The sequence below is a fragment of the Strongylocentrotus purpuratus genome, unplaced genomic scaffold, assembly GCF_000002235.5.
Source record: "Strongylocentrotus purpuratus isolate Spur 01 unplaced genomic scaffold, Spur_5.0 spur5_scaffold_20, whole genome shotgun sequence".
NCBI classification, from domain to species: Eukaryota; Metazoa; Echinodermata; class Echinoidea; order Camarodonta; family Strongylocentrotidae; genus Strongylocentrotus; species Strongylocentrotus purpuratus.
Window position 1 is genome coordinate 41,393,322 of NW_022145606.1, and position 23,782 is coordinate 41,417,103.

Below are 23,782 nucleotides of genomic sequence, written 5' to 3' on the forward strand. Positions count from 1 at the left end.
ATGGTGCATGATTTAATTAGTATGATATGTTATAGTGACTTGCACAGCTTGTAAGAGTTAAAAGAGGTTAATTATTATTATAAGGAGTGTGTAGAACCGTTTCTGAGGGAATATTATTGATGTCAGTTGTATAGGGTCTGGAATCACATAGACTACTTTGTAATTGCTTAATTAAGGGGGCATTATGAAGCCGTATCTGTAGAACACCGTGCATTACAGGCACATTCTAAGCACAGGAATTTATGAAGATATATATATCTAGCAGAGACATAAATGAATACACCGTATAGCTGGATAGTTACATTCCTTTTGGAGTTTATTTCGTATATAAACATCACGTTTATATGTCAAGAGTATTTACAAGATTCACTGTAATGTAGACAGGGTTACATGCATTTAATTCTGTTTATATGATGCATATGTTTATAATGCTTTGTTACTTTGTTGTTGTTTACAGTGAACCGCTAATTGGATTGCTGATTTGCTAATGATGATGATTCGCTAATTGGATTGCTGAATCGCTAAATGAAGATGACTTGTTACAAAGGAACAGAAATAAAGAGAAATAAGAACTCAACAAGTCGTTGCAACGTTTCCTTTATTGGCGCGTTCACACAAAAGTTCACAACTACGTTCTAGATGTCGGAGAAGGTCCAAGCAAGCAACCAGCATGAGGGGTCGGAAGCTGGAGAGCCAAAGAACGGCGTTGACGGGGATGCAACGGCAAGGAGTGAAACCAGAGCATCCAGGGACGCTGAAGTGAAATCGATGGCCTCCAGGGCGAGCATCTCCTCAAGCGTGAAGATGAGAGAAGCCGAGGTGAAGCGACAGCTTGCTAGGATGAAGGTAGTACAGCTACAGAGAGAACATGAACTAAAACGAGAACAGTTTGAACTCAACGAAAAACTTGATAGACTCAAGATTGAAAACGAACTTGAGAACGCCGAAGCTGAAGCAAGATAGCAAGCAACGTGTTCGGGAAGAATATCGGACAGTCATTCAAGTCAAGTTCAAGTGCAAAGCGACAGAAAGGGAGCGTGGGAGGCAGAGCTTCATCCTTCGCAATGGAAGGAGGAACTGACAGGCCTAATAACAGAAAGGAGGCATGTCCATGCTGCAAGAAGGAGCACCAGTTGGAAACCTGTTTCAAGCTAAGGGACTTGCCTCAGAAGGAGAGATTTATCTTCCTAAAGAAGAGTGGCATCTGTTTTAATTGCCTTAAGAAGGCACACCTAGCAAGGAACTGTCCCTCAGACTCGACCTGTATGAAAGAAGGGTGCAGTCTAAAATGGAAACACCACACATGGTTGCACTTTGAAAGGAAGGAAAGCCCCAACCAGAAGAACAATGAAGACAGCCCAAGTCAGCAGAACGGGGCCGGAGTGACAACTGGTGTGGAATGCCATACAATTAGAGGAAGAGCTGACGTACGCTTAAGAGTACTTCCTGTGAAGGTGCGTCATGGAGCCAAGGAGGTTACGACTTGGGCACTCCTTGATGAAGGAAGTGATACGTCCCTTTGTGAAAAGAGACTTGCAGAGGAACTGGGAATTGTCGGAGTCAACAAGGAATTCAGGTTGACTACAATCAATGGAGTGAACACTCCAAGGAAAGGAATGGAAGTTAGCATGACCATTCAAGGCTTGCAAGAAGACACTAAGATCGATGTGGACAGGATGTGGACTGTTGATGTTCTACCCATATCGTCCAGAAGTATACCATGTCAGGAAGATGTCGATAAGTGGCCTCATCTTCAGGGCATTCAACTAGTGACAGCAGGCCAAGCAAAGGTTCAGCTCCTGATAGGAGGCGACACCCCAGAAGCATTCTGGGTAGAGGAAGAAAGGAGGGGTCAAAAGAAAGATCCCTATGCGATCAGAACGCCTTTGGGATGGACGTTGATTGGACCTGCATCAAGCTCAAGTCACAGAAACTCGTACGGAATTCACCACATCTCAGCTGAGGAGCTTCATAATCAAGTGAAGCGGTTTTGGGAGATGGACTCTGGTCCAGGAGATGAAAGAGTTGGTGAATCAGTGGAAGATGTGAAGGCTAGAACCATCATGGAGAAAACTGTGAAGTATATAGATGGACACTTTGAGATCGGTTTGCCATGGCGTCAGTGTCCACCAGTGTTACCCAACAACAGACAGCAAGCAGGTTCGAGACTGCAGAGCCTGAAGAAGCGGCTACAGAAGAATGGTTCCCTTCACCAGAAGTATTCCTCTGTTATGGGGGATTATATAAGAAAAGGATTTGCCTGCAAGGTTGGCGAAGGCAGAGAGCCAGTAGGGCGTGTGTGGTACCTGCCACACCACCCAGTAATTAATCCGCTGAAGCCAGATAAGCTACGGATAGTTTATGACTGTGCTGCTGAGTTTCAAGGGACTTCATTGAACAGCCAGTTACTCCAGGGTCCAGACTACACTAACAAGCTGGTTGGTGTACTGCTGCGTTTCCGGCAAGACAAGATAGCCCTCGCTAGTGACATCGAAGGAATGTTTCACCAAGTGAGAGTTTCACCACAGGATATCGATGCACTGAGGTTCCTATGGTGGGAGGAAGGAGACTTGGAGAAGCCCCCTGTAGAGTATCAGATGTTGGTACACTTGTTTGGGGCAACATCGTCGCCAAGCTGTGCTGGCTTTGCGATTAACAAGACAGTGCAAGACAACAAGAGAGACTTTGATGAAGGAGTAGCTGAGACAGTGTTGGACAATTTCTATGTGGATGACTGTCTCAAGTCAGTTTCCACGAGAGAAGAGGCCAAGAAGCTCATCCCTCAGTTGAATGAGCTACTAAGAAGAGGTGGATTTAGACTAACCAAGTGGGTTAGTAACGACAAGGAAGTCCTGTCTACAGTAGAGACATCAGAAAGGGCAGCCTCTGTCGTTGATTTAGACTTAGACCACTTACCGATTGAGAGGACGCTTGGGATCATGTGGAACATGGAGACAGACACATTTAGCTTCAAGGTTAAACCCAAGGAAGTTCCAGCTACAAGAAGAGGGATCCTATCTTCAATGAGTTCCCTCTATGACCCGTTAGGATTCGTCGCTCCATTCATAGTAACTGCCAAGATACTTCTTCAAGATTTGTGTGCCCAAGGCAAAGGTTGGGATGAAGAAGTGGGCCAGGAGGAATTACAGCGATGGGAGAAGTGGTTGGCTGAAATTCCAGAATTAACATCCATCAACATTGAGCGCTGTTACAAGCCAACAGACTTTGAAGGTTTTACCAATGAGCTACACATATTTTGTGATGGTTCAGAGCGAGCCTACGCAGCATGTGCGTACTTGAGGATCGTGGGTAAGGAAGGACAGATTCACACTGCCTTTGTGATGGGAAAGACCAGACTCTGTCCATTAAAGAAGATGACCATACCGCGACTAGAGTTGTCAGCAGCAGTATTGGCTGTTCAACTGTACCAAATCATTCAGGAAGAACTCAGAATACCAATTGACCGTGTGACATACTGGACAGATTCAACATCGGTCCTGCTCTACATCAGCAATGAGAGTCGCAGGTTTCGTACCTTTGTGGCCAACAGGGTTGCGAAGATCCACAAGATCAGTGACAAACGACAGTGGAGACACGTCGACACCCTCAGGAACTCAGCAGATGATGGTTCACGGGGTATCCCTGCAAGAAGCCTGGATAGATGGCTTACAGGACCTGAGTTCTTGTTACAAGAAAAGGAAGTCTGGCCGGAAGATCCAGCAAGTTTGAAGAAGGAAGATGTACCAGAACTTGATCTTCAGAATGACAGTGAGGTGAAGAAAACTCATGTCTACGCTACCAGCTCACATGACGAGATAGATGATCTAATGACAAGGTACTCATCATGGGATCGTCTGAAGCGAGGAATTGCATGGCTACTACGGTACAAGCAATACTTGCGGTCCAAAGGAACGGGCAACTTGGCAGAAAGAGGAAGCTTGACAGTTCAGGAATTGAACAATGCAGAGGTAGAAGTGATCAAACACGTATAGAGACACTCATTTCCTGATGAGTACGTGAAGGGGATAGAGAAGAAAACCAGGAAACAAGGAAATCCCCTTGAAAAGCTGAATCCTGTCATGGTTGACGGACTGCTACGAGTAGGAGGGAGATTAAGCAAGGCTCCTATTCTGGATGACGAGAAACATCCAATGATTCTTCCCAACGATCACCACGTTACCAAGCTTCTAGTGGTTCATCATCATCAGAAGGTTGGACACTGTAGTATGGGTTTGACATGGACCTCTCTCAGAGAAAGATTTTGGATCAACAAGGGAGGTGCTACAGTCCGTCACACCATAGGTAACTGCTTCAAATGCAAGAAGCGTAATGCTTCAAGAGGTCAGCAATTCATGGCTGATTTGCCGGAAGAGAGAGTTACTCCGGGAGAACCACCTTTTACGAATACAGGGCTTGATTACTTTGGCCCATTCCCGACGAAGCATGGTCGCAGTACACAGAAGAGGTATGGATGTATCTTTACATGTTTATCTACCAGGGCAGTGCATCTTGAGATGGCTTATAGCTTGGAGACTGACTCATTCATACAAACACTGCGTCGCTTCATCAACCGTAGAGGTCAACCCAAGGCTATATTCAGTGACAATGGCACCAATTTCAAGGGGGGTCAGAAGGAGCTAAAGGATGCTCTTGCAGGGCTGAATTCCGAGAGAGTGAACCGATACCTCACACAGAAGGGCATTGCATGGCACTTCAACCCGCCAGGAGCAAGCCACATGGGAGGTGTATGGGAGAGGATCATACGGTCAGTGAGGAAAATCTTGACCAGTCTCCCACAGCAGACGCTTACAGACGAAGCGCTACTTACCCTCTTCACAGAAGTAGAGGCAATATTGAATGGAAGGCCTCTTACTCACCTGAGCATGGACTCCAGAGATGATGAGCCATTGACCCCGAATCATTTGTTGTTGCTTCGTAAGAACCCAAGTCTGCCACCAGAGATCTTTGTGAAAGAAGACTGCCATCTACGGAGACACTGGCGCCAAGTCCAGTACCTAGCAGGGCAGTTTTGGACCCGATGGGTCAAGGAATACTTACCCCTGTTGCAGCAACGTCAGAAATGGACTAGACCAAACAGAAACTTTGAAGTCGACGATCTGGTTCTAGTGGTCAACGAAAGTACCCCTCGTGGACAGTGGCCCATCGAAAGAGTGTTAACGACCTATCCAGACAAGCGTGGCCTTGTAAGACAAGTAGAGGTTCGAGTAGGGCCTCGATATTACAAGAGGCCAATTTCAAAGCTGTGCCTCTTGGAAGCCAATGTAGAGGCTTCTTCCTAAACACAACGAAGGTTGTTATATATGATGTGAAACATTTATATGTTATTGTTCAAAGAATTTCTAACATTTCTAACTTGCATGTATGTCACAGTTTGAATTGTTTATGCAAACAGTTTTGACAAGATTTGTGAAAGTTAAATGGATGTTTGTTTTTGCTTTCAGATATTTTACAGGTATCGTCATTGCGTTAATGCATACCAAATGTTACTGTAATTCATTCATAGTTTAATGCATGCCGCTTTATGGTAATGTAGAAAATGATTTAAGGATAGGTAACTCATTTGGGGCCGGAATGTAGCGGCGCGAAACTTGTATAGCGCCATCTGCGGCGTTAAGAAAATTTGTGCAACAGAAAGCCTAGTCAAAGGCATCAGACTTGATGTTTGTTACCATAGAATTCATGACTTTGCTCCGGATGAACAAATAGTTGGTAAGCTACGATACATGATTACTGTAGATAACTGATTTACTGTCAAATATATGAAACTAGTTGTTTCATAATTATGATTGTTCATTTCCTGTGAATTATGTGCAAATAGTGAGTTGATTTTGGATGATTAACGCAACGTTATGTACAGAAGCCTATGTGTTGCTATGGGGCTATGAAACGCATTGCACCCAGGTATGTGTCGTGCATAAAAGGGTTTATTCATATAAACAAGCTCTAAGATGGTGCATGATTTAATTAGTATGATATGTTATAGTGACTTGCACAGCTTGTAAGAGTTAAAAGAGGTTAATTACCATTATAAGGAGTGTGTAGAACCGTTTCTGAGGGAATATTATTGATGTCAGTTGTATAGGGTCTGGAATCACATAGACTACTTTGTAATTGCTTAATTAAGGGGGCATTATGAAGCCGTATCTGTAGAACACCGTGCATTACAGGCACATTCTAAGCACAGGAATTTATGAAGATATATATATCAAGCAGAGACATAAATGAATACACCGTATAGCTGGATAGTTACATTCCTTTTGGAGTTTATTTCGTATATAAACATCACGTTTATATGTCAAGAGTATTTACAAGATTCACTGTAATGTAGACAGGGTTACATGCATTTAATTCTGTTTATATGATGCATATGTTTATAATGCTTTGTTACTTTGTTGTTGTTTACAGTGAACCGCTAATTGGATTGCTGATTTGCTAATGATGATGATTCGCTAATTGGATTGCTGAATCGCTAAATGAAGATGACTTGTTACAAAGGAACAGAAATAAAGAGAAATAAGAACTCAACAAGTCGTTGCAACGTTTCCTTTATTGGCGCGTTCACAGAATTGTTTAATTCCAAGCCCTGGTGGGAAAGTGTTAAAATTAACACCAATGGTGTTGAAATAACACCTTGTTTTTGCAATGTATACATGATCATATTTATGACTTATTAGGTGATACGTAACGAAGTCAACGTATCACCTTTTGATTTCGTCAAGATTTTTCTTTATTATTATTAGGTGATACGTACGTAGACGTATCACCTTTTGATTTCGTCAAGATTTTTATTATTTATTTATTTATTTATTTATTTATTATTATTCTTCCTCGAATTTGTTCGCAGGATATCTCAAGACTGAATAAAGCCATTATCATGAAACTTGCCATGATGATAGATCTTAGTCTAACTTAGAACTGCGTGACTTTTCAAAGACTCAAAATTATCGTGACGTCATCCAGGCGCCATTTTGTGAAAATAAACTTATGATCATATCTTCATAACGGAAAGGAATTTTTCATTCATATTTATCAGGAAGAAGATCAATATCCATCCGGTCAATTTCAGATCAAAAAACGTGCGCAAATGCGCGCGTGCGCGTTCGAACGCGCGTTTACGCGCGCGAAAAAAATTAAAATGCTCCAAATCATCCCAAATTTTTTTTGCATACGTTTCAGGCCATATGGAGCATTTGACAAAAAATCACGCAAACGCGCATGCGCGCGCGTTTTTTGCGCGTACTAGCATTTTGCAACATAGAATCGCCGAATGTTCTCTATCATCATATTTGGTACATCTTTCCAAGCATTTTGATAACTTGTTCACCTTTTAATAACGCAATGAGCGTCCGTCAAAGTTGACAGCGCGCGCGGACCTGCGTTATCTTTATCCACAATACATGAGCAAAAACATGTCTATACAAAATTCTTTGTAACTCTTCAGAATAGATAGAAACTCCCAATATTTTTTCATATTTAGATAGGTTATAAGTTGGAGATATGATTTCATGTCTCATTTGACCCTCAATTAACTCATAACGTCATCATAATGGCCTCCAAACTCAAAATTTCAATTTGCATATTATGACGTCAGCATAATTTTGGAAAATTGATTGTATCTCTGTAAATATTGATTGATTTTCTTTTAAATTTTGATATGTTCTACCTGAGACAATTTTCTACAAATAAATAATCCACAATTTTCCATTTTGACAAAGGCATCATGGCGTATTTTTGCAATTAAAGAAGGCATGTCAATTTTTCACATTTTACGTGTATTCTCTATGGGACATGACTTTTTCTCAAAACTGGATTCTACACTCCTGTCTTTCGCGAGCAAAATCTCTGTTGTTTTAGCTTCGTTTTCGCTGAACTTCGGATATGTTGTAGCTGAGACAATGAGCTATCACAAGTGCGCCCTTTATATTTCGATTAGATGCCGGGATCATGCTCATATTTCACTTGCAAAGTAGGATTTCAGAATTCCATTTCCCGTTTACGTGTAATCGCTATGGGAAATGTTTTGGTATATCGGTAACGCACTTGACTTCCAATCTCGAGATCCCTGGTTCGAGTCCGGGTGTCTCCAACAATTTTTTTCTTCACTTTTTTTTCCTTTTGACCTTCACTGTACCATCTCCTTTGATTATTAAAACACGTAGAATCGCAAATAATGTCACAAACAACCCTTTTTACTTTATTATTACCCTATTTTCACTTAATCCATTACTTTTTGCGTGTAATCTCTATGGGAGATGACTTTTTCTCAAATCTGGAGTCTACATTCCTGTCTTTTGCGAGCAATATCGCCGTTATTTCTGCTTGGATTTTGTTGACTTTTGAGTAAGTTGTAGCTGAGACTATATGCTATCTAAATCAACCCTCATTTTTTCAATAAGATGTCATGATCGCGCTCATGATCATGATCATTATCATCATGATCATCATTATCATAATGATGATAATCATTTATCAATTATATTTTCATTTCTTTGAATAAGATAAAATCGTCAAAAGGTGTTCTTCATGATGTAAATTAGAGTCAAATGTGTAACTGGTTACTGCACAGGGTCAAAGGTCATATATTGTTTCAATCTATCTTCCCTAGATCCATGATGATCAAGGAGACACAATTTAATCTTGACATATGAATAGATCATAATGGGAGAAGCATATAAATGGGAGAAGCATTTTACAAAATAATATATCGTGTAATGCATTATTCGTTATGTAAACCATTATCATACGTATCACCTAATTCGTCTAAGTGACGAATTAAAGTCTAGTATTTATTTTGTGTCTGTATAGAAGAAATTATTATAATTCTTCCTCAATTTTGTTCGCAGGATATCTCAACAATGGCTTAAGCCATTATCATGAAACTTGCCATGATGATAGATCTTAGTCTAACTTAGAACTGCGTGACTTTTCAAAAACTCAAAGTCATCGTGACGTCATCCAGACGCCATTTTGTGAAAATCAACTTATGATCATATCTTCATAACGGAAAAGCATTTCTCATTCATAATTATCATGATTAAGATCAATATCCGTCCCGTCAATGTCAGGTCAATAAACGTGCGTAAATGCGCGCGAGCGCGTTCATCCGCGCGTTTACGCGCTCGCAAAAATTAAAAATGCTCTAAATCATCCCAAATTTTTTTTGCATACGTTTAAGGCCATTTAAAGCATTTGACAAAAAATTATGCTCACGCACATGCGCGCGCGTTTTTTGCGCGTACTATTATTTTGCAACATAGAATCGCCGAATTTTCTCTATCATCATATTTGGCACATTTTTCCAAGCAGTTTGATAACTTGTTAACCTTTTAATAACGCAACGAGCGTCCGTCAAAGTTGACAGCGCGCGCGGACCTGCGTTTTCTTTATCCACAATACATGAGCAAAAACATGCCTATACAAAATTCTTTGTAACTCTTCAGAATAGATAGGAACCCCGAATATTTTTTCATATTTAAATAGATTAAGGGGTGGAGATATGATTTCATGTCTCATTTGACCCTCAATTAACTAAAGACGTCATCATAATGGCCTCCGAACTCAAAATTTAAATTTTGATAGTATGACGTTTGCATATTTTTGGACAATTGATTGTATCTCTGTAAATATGGATCAATTTTCTTTTTAATTTTGATATGTTCTAGCTGAGACAATTTTCTATAAATGTAGTATTCACAATTTTTATTTTTGACAAAAGTATCATGGTGTATTTTTGCGATTAAAAGAGGCATGTCAATTTTTCACATTTTGCGTGTATTCTCTATGGGACATGACTTTTTCTCAAAACTTGATTCTACACTCCTGTTATTCGCGAGCAAAATCTCCGTTGTTCTAGCTTCGTTTTCGCTGAGCTTTGGATATGTTGTAGCAGAGACAATTACCTATCTCCAATGTGCACTTCATTTTTTGATCATATGCCGGGATCATGCTCATATTTCACTTGCAAAGTAGGACTTCAGAATTCCATTTCCCGTTTACGTGTAATCGCTATGGGAGATGTTTTGGTATATCAGTAACGCACTTGACTTTCAACCTCGAGATCCCTGGTTCGAGTCCGGGTGTCTCCAACAATTTTTTCTCCACTTTTTTTCCTTTTGACCTTTCACTGTACCATCTCCTTTGATTATTTAAACACGTAGAATCGCAAATAATGTGATAAACAACCCTTTCTACTTTATTATTACCCTATTATCACTTAATCCATTACTTTTTGCGTGTTATCCCTATGGGAGATGACTTTTTCTCAAATCTGGAGTCTACATTCCTGTCTTTTGCGAGCAAAAACATGCCTATATAAAATTAATTGTAACTCTTTCGAATAGATAGAAACTCCTAATATTTTTTCATATTTGGATAGATTATGAGTCGGAGATATGATTTCATGTCTCATTTTATCCTCAATTAACTCATGACGTCATCATAATGGCCTCCAAACTCAAAATTTTAATTTGCATATTATGACGTCAGCATATTTTTGGAAAATTGATTGTATCTCTAGAAATATTGATCAATTTTACTATTGATTCTACACTCCTGTCTTTCGCGAGCAAAATCTCCGTTGTTTTAGCTTTGTTTTCGCTGAGCTTCGGATATGTTGTAGCTGAGACAATGAGCTATCAAAAGTGTGTCCTTTGTTTTTCGATTAGATGCCGGGATCATGCTCATATTTCACTTGCAAAGTAGGATTTCTGAATTCCATTTCCCGTTTACGTGTAATCGCTATGGGAGATGTTTTGGTATATCGGTAACGCACTTGACTTCCAACCTCGAGATCCCTGGTTCGAGTCCGGGTGTCTCCAACACTTTTTTTTTCTCACTTTTTTTTTCTTTTGACCTTCACTGTACCATCTCCTTTGATTATTTAAACACGTAGATTCGCAAATATTGTCATAAATAACCCTTTTTACTTTATTATTACCCTATTTTCACTTAATCCATTACTTTTTGCGTGTAATCTATGGGAGATGACTTTTTCTCAAATCTGGAGTCTACATTCCTGTCTTTTGCGAGCAATATCGCCGTTATTTCTGCTTGAATTTTATTGATTTTAGAGTATGTTGTACCTGAGACTATATGCTATCTAAATCAATCCTCAATTTTTTCAATAAGATGTCATGATTGCGCTCATGATCATGATCATTATCATCATGATCATCATTATCATAATGATGATAATCATTTATCAATTACATTTTCATTTCTTTGAATAAGATAAAATCGTCAAAAGGTGTTCTTCATGATGTAAATTAGAGTCAAATGTGTAACTGGCTACTGCACAGGGTCAAAGGTCATATATTGTTTCAATCTATCTTCCCTAGATCCATGATGATCAAGGAGACACAATTTAATCTTGACATATGAATAGATCATAATGGGAGAAGCATATAAATGGGAGAAGCATTTTACAAAATAATATATCGTGTAATGCATTATTCGTTATGCAAACCATTATCATACGTATCACCTAATTCGTCTAAGTGACGAATTAAAGTCTAGTTTATTTTTATTATTCTTCCTCGAATTTGTTCGCAGGATATCTCAAGACTGAATAAAGCCATTATCATGAAACTTTCAATGATGATAGATCTTAGTCTAACTTAGAACTGTGTGACTTTTCAGACAGTCAAGGTCATCGTGACGTCATCCAGGCGCCATTTTGTGAAAATCAACTAATGATCATATCTTCATAACGAATAGGAATTTTTCATTTATATTTATCATGATTATGATCAATATCCGTCCAGTCAATTTCAAGTCAATAAACGTCCGTAAAAGCGCGCGTGCGCGCTCGTCCGCGCGTTTACGCGCGCGCAAAAAATTAAAATGCTCTAAATCATCCCAAATTTTTTTTGCATACGTTTCAGGCCATATGAACCATTTGATAAAAAAATTACGCACACGCGCATGCGCGCGCGTTTTCGCGCGTACTGGCATTTTGCAACATAGAATCGCCGATTTTTTTCTGTCATCATATTCGGTACATTTTCCAAGCATTTTGATAATTTGTTCACCTTTTATTAACGCAATAAGCGTCCGTCAAAGTTGACAGCACGCGCGGATTTGCGTTATCTTTATCTACAATACATGGGCAAAAACATGCCTATATAAAATTCATTGTAACTCTTTAGAATAGATAGAAACTCCTAATATTTTGTCATATTTGGATAGATGATGAGTTGGAAATATGATTTCATGTCTCATTTTATCCTCAATTAACTCATGACGTCATCATAATGGCCTCCAAACTCAAAATTTCAATTTGCATGTTATGACGTCAGCATATTTTTGGAAAATTGATTGTATCTCTTTAAATATTGATCAATTTTCTTTTTAATTTTGATATGTTCTAGCTGAGACAATTTTCTACAAATGTATTATTTAAATTTTTATTTTTGACAAAAGTATCATGGTGTATTTTTGCGATTAAAGGAGGCATGTCAATTTTTCGCATTTTGCGTGTATTCTCTACGGGACATGACTTTTTCTCAAAACTGGATTCTACACTCCTGTCTTTCGCGAGCAAAATCTCCGTTGTTTTAGCTTTGTTTTCGCTGAGCTTTAGATATGTTGTAGCTGAGACAATAAGCTAACAAAAGTGTGTCCATTATTTTTTCGATTAGATGTCGGAATCATGCTCATATTTCACTTGCAAAGTATGATTTCTGAATTCCATTTCCCGTTTACGTGTAATCGCTATGGGAGATGTTTTGGTATATAGGTAACGCACTTGACTTCCAACCTCGAGATCCCTGGTTCGAGTCCGGGTGTCTCCAACACTTTTTTTTTTCACTTTTTTTCCTTTTGACCTTCACTGTACCATCTCCTTTGATTATTTAAACACGTAGATTCGCAAATAATGTCATAAATAACCCTTTTACTTTATTATTACCCTATTTTCACTTAATCCATTACTTTTTGCGTGTAATCCCTATGGGAAATGACTTTTTCTCAAATCTGGAGTCTACATTCCTGTCTTTTGCGAGCAATATCGCCGTTATTTCGGCTTGGATTTTGTTGATTTTTCGAGTATGTTGTAGCTGAGACTATATGCTATCTAAATCAACCCTCATTTTTTCAATAAGATGTCATGATCGCGCTCATGATCATGATCATGATCATCACGATCATCATTATCATAATGATGCTAATCATTTATCAATTACATTTTCATTTCTTTGAATAAGATAAAATCGTCAAAAGGTGTTCTTCATGATGTAAATTAGAGTCAAATGTGTAACTGGTTACTGCACAGGGTCAAAGGTCATATATTGTTTCAATCTATCTTCCCTAGATCCATGATGATCAAGGAGACACAATTTAATCTTGACATATGAATAGATCATAATGGGAGAAGCATATGAATGGGAGAAGCAAAATAATATATCGTGTAATGCATTATTCGTTATGTAAACCATTATCATACGTATCACCTAATTCGTCTAAGTGACGAATTAAAGTCTAGTTAGGTGATACGTAACGAAGTCTACGTATCACCTATTGATTTCGTCAAGATTGTTATTTATTATTTATTATTATTATTCTTCCTCGAATTTGTTCGCAGGATATCTCAAGACTGAATAAAGCCATTGTTATAAATCTTTCAATGATGATAGATCTTAGTCTAACTTAGAACTGCGTGAATTTTCAAAGACTCAAAATCATCGTGACGTCATCCAGGCGCCATTTTGTGAAAATCAACTAATGATCATATCTTCATAACGAATAGTAATTTTTCATTCATATTTATCATAATTAAGATCAATATCCGTCCGATCAATTTTAGGTCAATAAACGTTCGTAAATGCGCGCGTGCGCGCTCGTCCGCGCGTTTACGCGCGCGCAAAAAATTAAAATGCTCTAAATCATCCCAAATTTTTTTTGCATACGTTTCAGGCCATATGGAGCATTTGATAAAAAAATTACGCGCACGCGCATGCGCGCGCGTTTTCGCGCGTACTGGAATTTTGCAACATAGAATCGCCGATTTTTTTCTGTCATCATATTTGGTACATTTTTCCAAGCATTTTGATAATTTGTTCACCTTTTATTAACGTAATGAGCGTCCGTCAAAGTTGACAGCACGCGCGGATTTGCGTTATCTTTATCCACAATACATGGGCAAAAACATGCCTATATAAAATTCATTGTAACTCCTTAGAATAGATAGAAGCTCCTAATATTTTTTTCAAATTAAGATAGCTTATGAGTCGGAGATATGATTTCATGTCTCATTTTATCCTCAATTAACTCATGACGTCATCATAATGGCCTCCAAACTCAAAATTTTAATTTGCATATTATGACGTCAGCATATTTTTGGAAAATTGATTGTATCTCTGGAAATATTAATCAATTTTCTTGTTAATTTTGATATGTTCTAGCTGAGACAATTTTCTACAAATGTAGTTTTCACAATTTTTTTTTTGACAAAAGTATCATGGTGTATTTTTGCGATTAAAGGAGGCATGTCAATTTTTCACATTTTGCGTGTATTGTCTATGGGACATGACTATTTCTCAAAACTGGATTCTACACTCCTGTCCTTCGTGAGCAAAATCTCCATTGTTTTAGCTTTGTTATCGCTGAGCTTCGGATATGTTGTAGCTGAGACAATGAGCTATCAAAAGTGTGCCCTTTATTTTTCGATTAGATGCCGGGATCATGCTCATATTTCACTTGCAAAGTAGGATTTCTGAATTCCATTTCCTGTTTACGTGTAATCGCTATGGGAGATGTTTTGGTATATCGGTAACGCACTTGACTTCCAACCTCGAGATCCCTGGTTCGAGTCCGGGTGTCTCCAACACTTTTTTTTTCCACTTTTTTTTCCTTTTGACCTTCACTGTACCATCTCCTTTGATTATTTAAACACGTAGATTCGCAAATAATGTCATAAATAACCCTTTTTACTCTATCATTACCCTATTTTCACTTAATCCATTACTTTTTGCGTGTAATCCCTAAGGGAGATGACTTTTTCTAAAATCTGGAGTCTACATTCCTGTCTTTTGCGAGCAATATCGCCGTTATTTCGGCTTGGATTTTGTTGATTTTTGAGTATGTTGTAGCTTAGACTATATGCTATCTAAATCAACCCTCATTTTTTCAATAAGATGTCATGATCGCGCTCATGATCATGATCATGATCATCATGATCATGATCATCATGATCATCATTATCATAATGATGATAATCATTTATCAATTACATTTTCATTTCTTTGAATAAGATAAAATCGTCAAAAGGTGTTCTTCATGATGTAAATTAGAGTCAAATGTGTAACTGGTTACTGCACAGGTTCAAAGGTCATATATTGTTTCAATCTATCTTCCCTAGATCCATGATGATCAAGGAGACACAATTTAATCTTGACATATGAATAGATCATAATGGGAGAAGCATATGAATGGGAGAAGCATTTTACAAAATAATATATCGTGTAATGCATTATTCGTTATGTAAACCATTATCATACGTATCACCTAAATCGTCTAAGTGACGAATTAAAGTCTAGTTAGGTGATACGTAACGAAGTCTACGTATCACCTTTTGATTTCGTCAAGATTTTTCTTTATTATTATTATTTATTTTTATTATTCTTCCTCGAATTTGTTCGCAAGATATCTCAAGACTGAATAAAGCCATTATCATGAAACTTTCAATGATGATAGATCTTAGTCTAACTTAGAACTGTGTGACTTTTCAGACAGTCAAGGTCATCGTGACGTCATCCAGGCGCCATTTTGTGAAAATCAACTTATGATCATATCTTCATAAAGGAAAGCCATTTTTCATTCATATTTATCATGATTAAACTCAATATCCGTCCGGTCAATTTCAAGTCAATAAATGCGCGCAAAAATGCGCGTACGCTTATGTCCGCGCGTTTACGCGCGCGAAAAAAATTAAAATGCTCTAAATCATCCCAAATTTTTTTTGCATACGTTTCAGGCCATATGGAGCATTTGATAAAAAAATTACGCACACGCGCATGCGCGCGCGTTTTCGCGCGTACTGGCATTTTGCAACTTAGAATCGCCGATTTTTTTCTGTCATCATATTCGGTACATTTTTCCAAGCATTTTGATAAGTTGTTCACCTTTTATTAACGCAATGAGCGTCCGTCAAAGTTGACAGCACGCGCAGATCTGCGTTATCTTTATCCACCATACATTGGCAAAAACATGCCTATACAAAATTCATTGTAACTGTTCAGAATGGATGGGAACTCCCAATATGTTTTCATATTTAGATAGATTATGAGTCGTAAATATGATTTCATGTCTCATTTGACCTTCAATTAACTCATGACGTCACCATAATGTCCTCCAAACTCAAAAATTTAATTTGCATGTTATGACGTCAGCATATTTTTTGAAAATTGATTGTATCTCTGTAAATATTGATTGATTTTCTTTCAAATTTCGATATGTTCTAGCTGAAACAATTCTCTACAAATATAGTAACCACAATTTTTCATTTTGACAAAGGCATCATGGCGTATTTTTGCGATTTAAGGAGGCATGTCAATTTTTCACATTTTGCGTGTATTCTCTATGAGACATGACTTTTTCTCAAAACTGCATTCTACACTCCTGTCTTTCACGAGCAAAATCTCCGTTGTCTTAGCTTAGTTTGTGCTGAACTTCGAATATGTTGTAGCTGAGACAATAATCTATCACACGTGAGCATTTCATTTTTCGATCAGATGCCGGGATTATGCTCATATTTCACTTGCAAAGTAGGATTTCAGAATTCCATTTCCCGTTTACGTGTAATCGCTATGGGAAATGTTTTGGTATATCGGTAACGCACTTGACTTCCAACGTCGAGATCCATGGTTCGAGTCCGGGTGTCTCCAACAATATTTGTCTTCACTTTATTTTTTGACCTTTCACTGTACCATCTCCTTTGAGTATTAAAACACGTAGAATCGCAAATAATGTAATAAACAACCCTATTTTCTTTATTATTACCCTATTTTCACTTAATCCATTACTTTTTGCGTTTAATCCCTATGGGAGATTACTTTTTCTCAAATCTGGATTCTACATTTCTGTGTTTTGAGCAATATCGCCAATATTTCTGCTTGGATTTTGTTGATTTTTGAGTATGTTGTAGCTGAGACAAGTTCCCACGAGATTTATGTAGACTATCTAACATTATATTGACGTTATCATAGTAAAAAATTCAATCATAGGTGACATGTCAATTATCATATATAACAATCCTCAATCGGATACCTAAAGGGGGCGCTATACCACTTTCAATCATGGTCATCTGGAAGGCATTGTTCTCAATTGCATCTCTCTCTCTCCTCTCTCTTGCTCTTTTACTTCTCCTCTTATGTTCTGCCCCTCTCCTTTTTTGGTCTGTCTCTGCATCTATCTATCTCTCTTCTCTTTCACCCTCTCCCTCTCTATCTCTCTCTCTCTCTCTTGCCTTGCGTCCCTCTTATTCTCTTGGTCTGTCTCCCTCTGCTCTACAGTTGAAACTTGACTCATGGATAGACCATAATGGGAGTAGTAAACGAAATATGAAATCGTGAAAATACGTTCTTTATTATGTTACACATGAGCATACGTATCACCTAATTCGTCAAAGTGACGAATTAAAGTCTAGTATTTATTTTGTGTCTGTATAGAAGAAATTATTATTATTCTTCCTCAATTTTGTTCGCAAGATATCTCAAGAATGGCAAAAGCCATTGTCATGAAACTTTCAATGATGATAGATCTTAGTCTAACTTAGAACTGCATGACATTTCAAAGACTCAACATTTTCGTGACGTCATCTAGGCGCCATTTTGTGAAAATCAACTTATGATCATATCTTCATAACGGAAAGTAATTTTTCATTCATATTTATCATGAATAAGATCAATATCCTACCGGTCAATTTAAGATTAAAAAAACGTGCGCAAATCCGCGCGTACGCGTCTGTGCGCGCGTTTACGTGCGCGCAAAAATTAAAAATGCTCCAAATCATTCCTAATTTTTTTTGCATACGTTTTAAGCCATATGGAGCATTTGACAAAAAATCACTCAAACGCTCATGCGCGCGCGTTTTTTGCGCGTTCTGGCATTTTGCAACATATTATCGGCGCATTTTTCCTGTCATCATGTTTGACACATTTTTCCAAGCATTTTGACACCATGTTCATCTCTTTATCACTATTAATAACGGAATGATCGTCCGTTCAATATAAATATCCGTGCGCGCGAGCTCATATATTACATAGCATATATGGGCAAAAACATGCCTATAAAAAGTCCATTGGGATGAACAAGGACTGCCAAGTTTTTTTTCATATTTAGATAGAGTATGAGTCGGAGATATGATTTCATATCTCATTTGGCCATTAAATGCATCCTGACGTCATCATAATGGCCTTGGAAGTCAAAAAACAAAATTGCATATTATGACGTCATTATATTTATGGACAATTTAGTGTATTTCTCATAATATTGATTGATTTTCTTCCGAATTGCGGTATCTTGTAGCTGCGGCAATTGCCTACAAAATAAATACACACTGCTTTTTATTTCATTGATGTCATCATAGTACAAAATTCAATTAAAGGCCACATGTCAGCATTTTCTCAATTTGCGTGTTATGCCTATGTAAGGTGAATCTACATGACGTTGATCTTTGAGCACTATCTAGCTTATTTGTGCTCTATGTTCTCCCAAATCTTGATACGGTGTAGCTAAGAAAATTATCTACAAGAATGTTGAACATCATTTATCATTTTGATAACATCATCATAGTGAAAAATTCAATTGAAGCGGAAATGTCAGAATTTTCTTAGTTTGCGTGTTAGGCGACTATTTTCTTAAATCCTGATTCTACAATCTCTATCAAATACCTGAAGGGGTGCTATACCACTCTTAATCATGGTCACCAGGAAATTTCAGTATAAACTTTTACATAATATCATATTTTGTAATGATAAACTGTATCTTTTTGGATTAACTCAGTCAAATGTATGTTCCTTTTGTAGAAAAGAGGTAAAAACCTATCGTCTTATCTTCTTTGAATGTTCTGAAGGGTCCAGAATATGGAATGAGGTGGAAAACAATTTAAAGATTTTTCAGTTTCTTAATATGCAATGGATTAATGTGTTACTTGGTTTCATGTTCTGCCCCTCTCCCTTTTTTGGTCTGTCTCTGCATCTATCTATATCTCTCTCTACTCTTTCACCCTCTCCCCTCTCTCTCTACTCTTTCACCCTCTGCCTCTCTCTCTCTCTCTTGCCTTGCCTCCCTCTTATTCTATTGCTCTGTCTCCCTCTGCCCTACACAGTTGAAACTTGACTCATGGATAGACCATAAATGGGAGAAGTATTTTATAACAAAAGATGAAATCGTGAAAATGCGTTCTTCATTATGTTACATGAGCATAATTACGTATCACCTAATTCGTCAGTGACGAATTAAAGTCTAGTTTATTTTTATTATTCTTCCTCGAATTTGTTCGCAGGATATCTCAAGACTGAATAAAGCCATTATCATGAAACTTTCAATGATGATAGATCTTAGTCTAACTTAGAACTGTGTGACTTTTCAGACAGTCAAGGTCATCGTGACGTCATCCAGGCGCCATTTTGTGAAAATCAACTTATGATCATATCTTCATAAAGGAAAGCCATTTTTCATTCATATTTATCATGATTAAACTCAATATCCGTCCGGTCAATTTCAAGTCAATAAATGCGCGCAAAAATGCGCGTACGCTTATGTCCGCGCGTTTACGCGCGCGAAAAAAATTAAAATGCTCCAAATCATCCCAATTTTTTTTTACATCCGTTTCAGGCCATATGGAGCATTTGATAAAAAAATTACGCACACGCGCATGCGCGCGCATTTTCGCGCGTACTGGCATTTTGCAATATAGAATCGCCGAATTTTTTCTGTCATTATATTTGATACATTTTTCCAAGCATTTTGATAACTTGTTCACCTTTTAATAACGCAATGAGCGTCCGTCAAAGTTGACAGCACGCGCAGATCTGCGTTATCTTTATCCACCATACATTGACAAAAACATGCCTATACAAAATTCATTGTAACTGTTCAGAATGGATGGGAACTCCCAATATGTTTTCATATTTAGATAGATTATGAGTTGGAGATATGATTTCATGTCTCATTTGACCCTCAATTAACTCATGATGTCATCATAATGGCCTCCAAACTCAAAATTTCAATTTGCATATTATGACGTCAGCATATTTTTGGAAAATTAATTGTATCTCTGTAAATATTGATCAATTTTCTTTTAAATTTTGATATGTTCTAGCTGAGACAATTTGCTACAAGTATAGTTGCCACAATTTTTCATTTTGACTAAGGCATCAAGGCGTACTTTTGCGATTAAAGGAGGCATGTCAATTTTTCACATTTTGCGTGTATTCTCTATGGGACATGACTTTTTCTCAAAACTGGATTCTACACTCCTGTCTTTTGCGAGCGAAATCTCCCATATTTTAGCTTTGTTTTCGCTGAGCTTCGAATATGTTGTAGCTGAGACAATAAGCTATCACACGTGTGCCTTTTATATTTCGATCAGATGCCGGGATTATGCTCATATTTCACTTGCAAAGTAGGATTTCTGAATTCCATTTCCCGTTTACGTGTAATTAATCGCTATGGCAGATGTTTTGGTATATCGGTAACGCACTTGACTTCCAACCTCGAGATTCCGGGTGTCTCCAACACTTTTTTTTTCACTTTTTTTTTTCCTTTTGACCTTCACTGTACCATCTCCTTTGATTATTTAAACACGTAGATTCGCAAATAATGTCATAAATAACCCTTTTTACTTTATTATTACCCTATTTTCACTTAATCCATTACTTTTTGCGTGTAATCCCTATGGGAGATGACTTTTTTTTTCAAATCTGGATTCTACATTCCTGTCTTTTGCGAGCAATATCGCCGTTATTTCGGCTTGGATTTTGTTGATTTTTGAGTATGTTGTCGCTGAGACTATATGCTATCTAAATCAACCCTCATTTTTTCAATAAGATGTCATGATCGCGCTTATGATCATGATCATGATCATCATGATCATCATTATCATAATGATGATAATCATTTATCAATTACATTTTCATTTCTTTGAATAAGATAAAAATCGTCAAAAGGTGTTCTTCATGATGTAAATTAGAGTCAAATGTGTAACTGGTTACTGCACAGGGTCAAAGGTCATATATTGTTTCAATCTATCTTCCCTAGATCCATGATGATCAAGGAGACACAATTTAATCTTGACATATGAATAGATCATAATGGGAGAAGCATATAAATGGGAGAAGCATTTTACAAAATAATATATCGTGTAATGCATTATTCGCTATGTAAACCACTATCATACGTATCACCTAATTCGTCTAAGTGACGAATTAAAGTCTAGTTATTAGGTGATACGTAACGAAGTCAACGTATCACCTTTTGATTTCGTCAAGATTGTTATTTATTATTATTATTTATTTATTATTATTCTTCCTCGAATTTGTTCGCAGGATATCTCAAGACTGAATGAAGCCATTGTTATAAATCTTTCAATGATAATAGATCTTAGTCTAACTTAGAACTGCGTGACTTTTCAAAGACTCAAAGTCATCGTGACGTCATCCAGGCGCCATTTTGTAAAAATCAACTTATGATCATATCTTCATAACGGAAAGTAATTTTACATTCATATTTATCAAGATTAAGATCAATATCCGTCGGGTTAATTTGAGTTCAATAAATGCGCGCAAAAATGCGCGTACGCGTAGGTGCGCGCGTTAATGCGCGCGTAAAATTTTAAATTGCTCAAAATCGTCTTAAATTTTTTTTGCATACGTTTCAGGCCATTATAAGCATTTCATAAAAAATCACGCAAAACACGCATTTTTGCACGTTTTCGTTCGTCACGGCCGAACGAAAAATAATTTCTCCGCAAAAGCTTTTGACCGAATATTCCTCATATTTTTCCGGAAAATTTGGTACCATGTTTAGCTCTCTATCACTATTAAAAACGGAATGAGCGTCCGTTCAAGATAACCGTCCGTACGCGCGATTTTTGTAATACATTGCATATATGGGCAAAAACATGCCTATAAAAAGTCCATTGGGATGAATAGGGATTGCCAATTTTTTTTTCATATTTAGATAGAGTATGAGTCGGAGGTATGATTTCATATCTCATTTGGCCATTAAGTACATCTTAACGTCATCATAATGGCCTTGGAAGTCAAAAATACAAAATTGCATATTATGACGTCATTGTATTTATGGAAAATGTAGTGTATTTCTCTCAATATTCATCGATTCTCTTTGAAATGTCGATATGTTGTAGATAAGGCAATTCTCTACAAGATCACTTTTCACTAAGTTTCATTTTAATGAGGTCATCATAGTACAACATTCAATTAAAGGCAACATGTCAGAATTTTCGTCATTTGCGTGTTATGTCTATGGAAGGTGAATTTCGTTCACATCATGAATCTACATGGCATTCATCTATGAGCACTATCTATCTTATGTGTGCTCTGTTTTCTCCCAAATTGGGGTATGTTATAGCTGAGACCATGGGCTATAAAAAAGGGTTACTTTGTTTTTTAATCAGATGTTGGGATCATGTTAACATTTTCGATCGAAAGTTGAAATTGCAAATTTTGAAGGGATCATTAGGTGATACGTAACGAAGTCAACGTATCACCTTTTGATTTCGTCAAGATTGTTATTTATTATTATTATTAGGTGATACGTACGTAGACGTATCACCTTTTGATTTCGTCAAGATTTTTATTATTTATTTATTTATTTTTATTTATTATTATTCTTCCTCGAATTTGTTCGCAGGATATCTCAAGACTGAATAAAGCCATTATCATGAAACTTGCCATGATGATAGATCTTAGTCTAACTTAGAACTGCGTGACTTTTCAAAGACTCAAAATTATCGTGACGTCATCCAGGCGCCATTTTGTGAAAATAAACTTATGATCATATCTTCATAACGGAAAGGAATTTTTCATTCATATTTATCAGGAAGAAGATCAATATCCATCCGGTCAATTTCAGATCAATAAACGTGCGCAAATGTGCGCGTGCGCGTTCGTACGCGCGTTTACGCGCGCGAAAAAAATCAAAATGCTCCAAATCATCCCAAATTTTTTTGGCATACGTTTCAGGCCATATGGAGCATTTGACAAAAAATCACGCAAACGCGCATGCGCGCGCGTTTTTTGCGCGTACTAGCATTTTGCAACATAGAATCGCCGAATGTTCTCTATCATCATATTTGGTACATCTTTCCAAGCATTTTGATAACTTGTTCACCTTTTAATAACGCAATGAGCGTCCGTCAAAGTTGACAGCGCGCGCGGACCTGCGTTATCTTTATCCACAATACATGAGCAAAAACATGTCTATACAAAATTCTTTGTAACTCTTCAGAATAGATAGAAACTCCCAATATTTTTTCATATTTAGATAGGTTATAAGTTGGAGATATGATTTCATGTCTCATTTGACCCTCAATTAACTCATAACGTCATCATAATGGCCTCCAAACTCAAAATTTCAATTTGCATATTATGACGTCAGCATAATTTTGGAAAATTGATTGTATCTCTGTAAATATTGATTGATTTTCTTTTAAATTTTGATATGTTCTACCTGAGACAATTTTCTACAAATAAATAATCCACAATTTTCCATTTTGACAAAGGCATCATGGCGTATTTTT

The 23,782-nt window shown here is 37.3% G+C and overlaps 2 protein-coding genes across 2 annotated transcripts; both read left to right on the forward strand.

The window, feature by feature from the left end:
• The first annotated feature begins 1,064 nt into the window (after window positions 1-1,064).
• On the forward strand, window positions 1,065-3,992 carry LOC115927733. Its single transcript, XM_030993960.1, has one exon. It carries the CDS (start codon window positions 1,065-1,067, stop codon window positions 3,990-3,992), a length of 2,928 nt encoding a protein of 975 aa, XP_030849820.1.
• A 79-nt stretch (window positions 3,993-4,071) lies between these two features.
• Window positions 4,072-6,577, forward strand: LOC115927451. Its single transcript, XM_030993358.1, has 2 exons — window positions 4,072-5,730; window positions 6,427-6,577. Exon 1 carries the CDS (start codon window positions 4,080-4,082, stop codon window positions 5,298-5,300), a length of 1,221 nt encoding a protein of 406 aa, XP_030849218.1. The 5' UTR covers window positions 4,072-4,079; the 3' UTR covers window positions 5,301-5,730; window positions 6,427-6,577.
• Window positions 6,578-23,782: the final 17,205 nt, after the last annotated feature.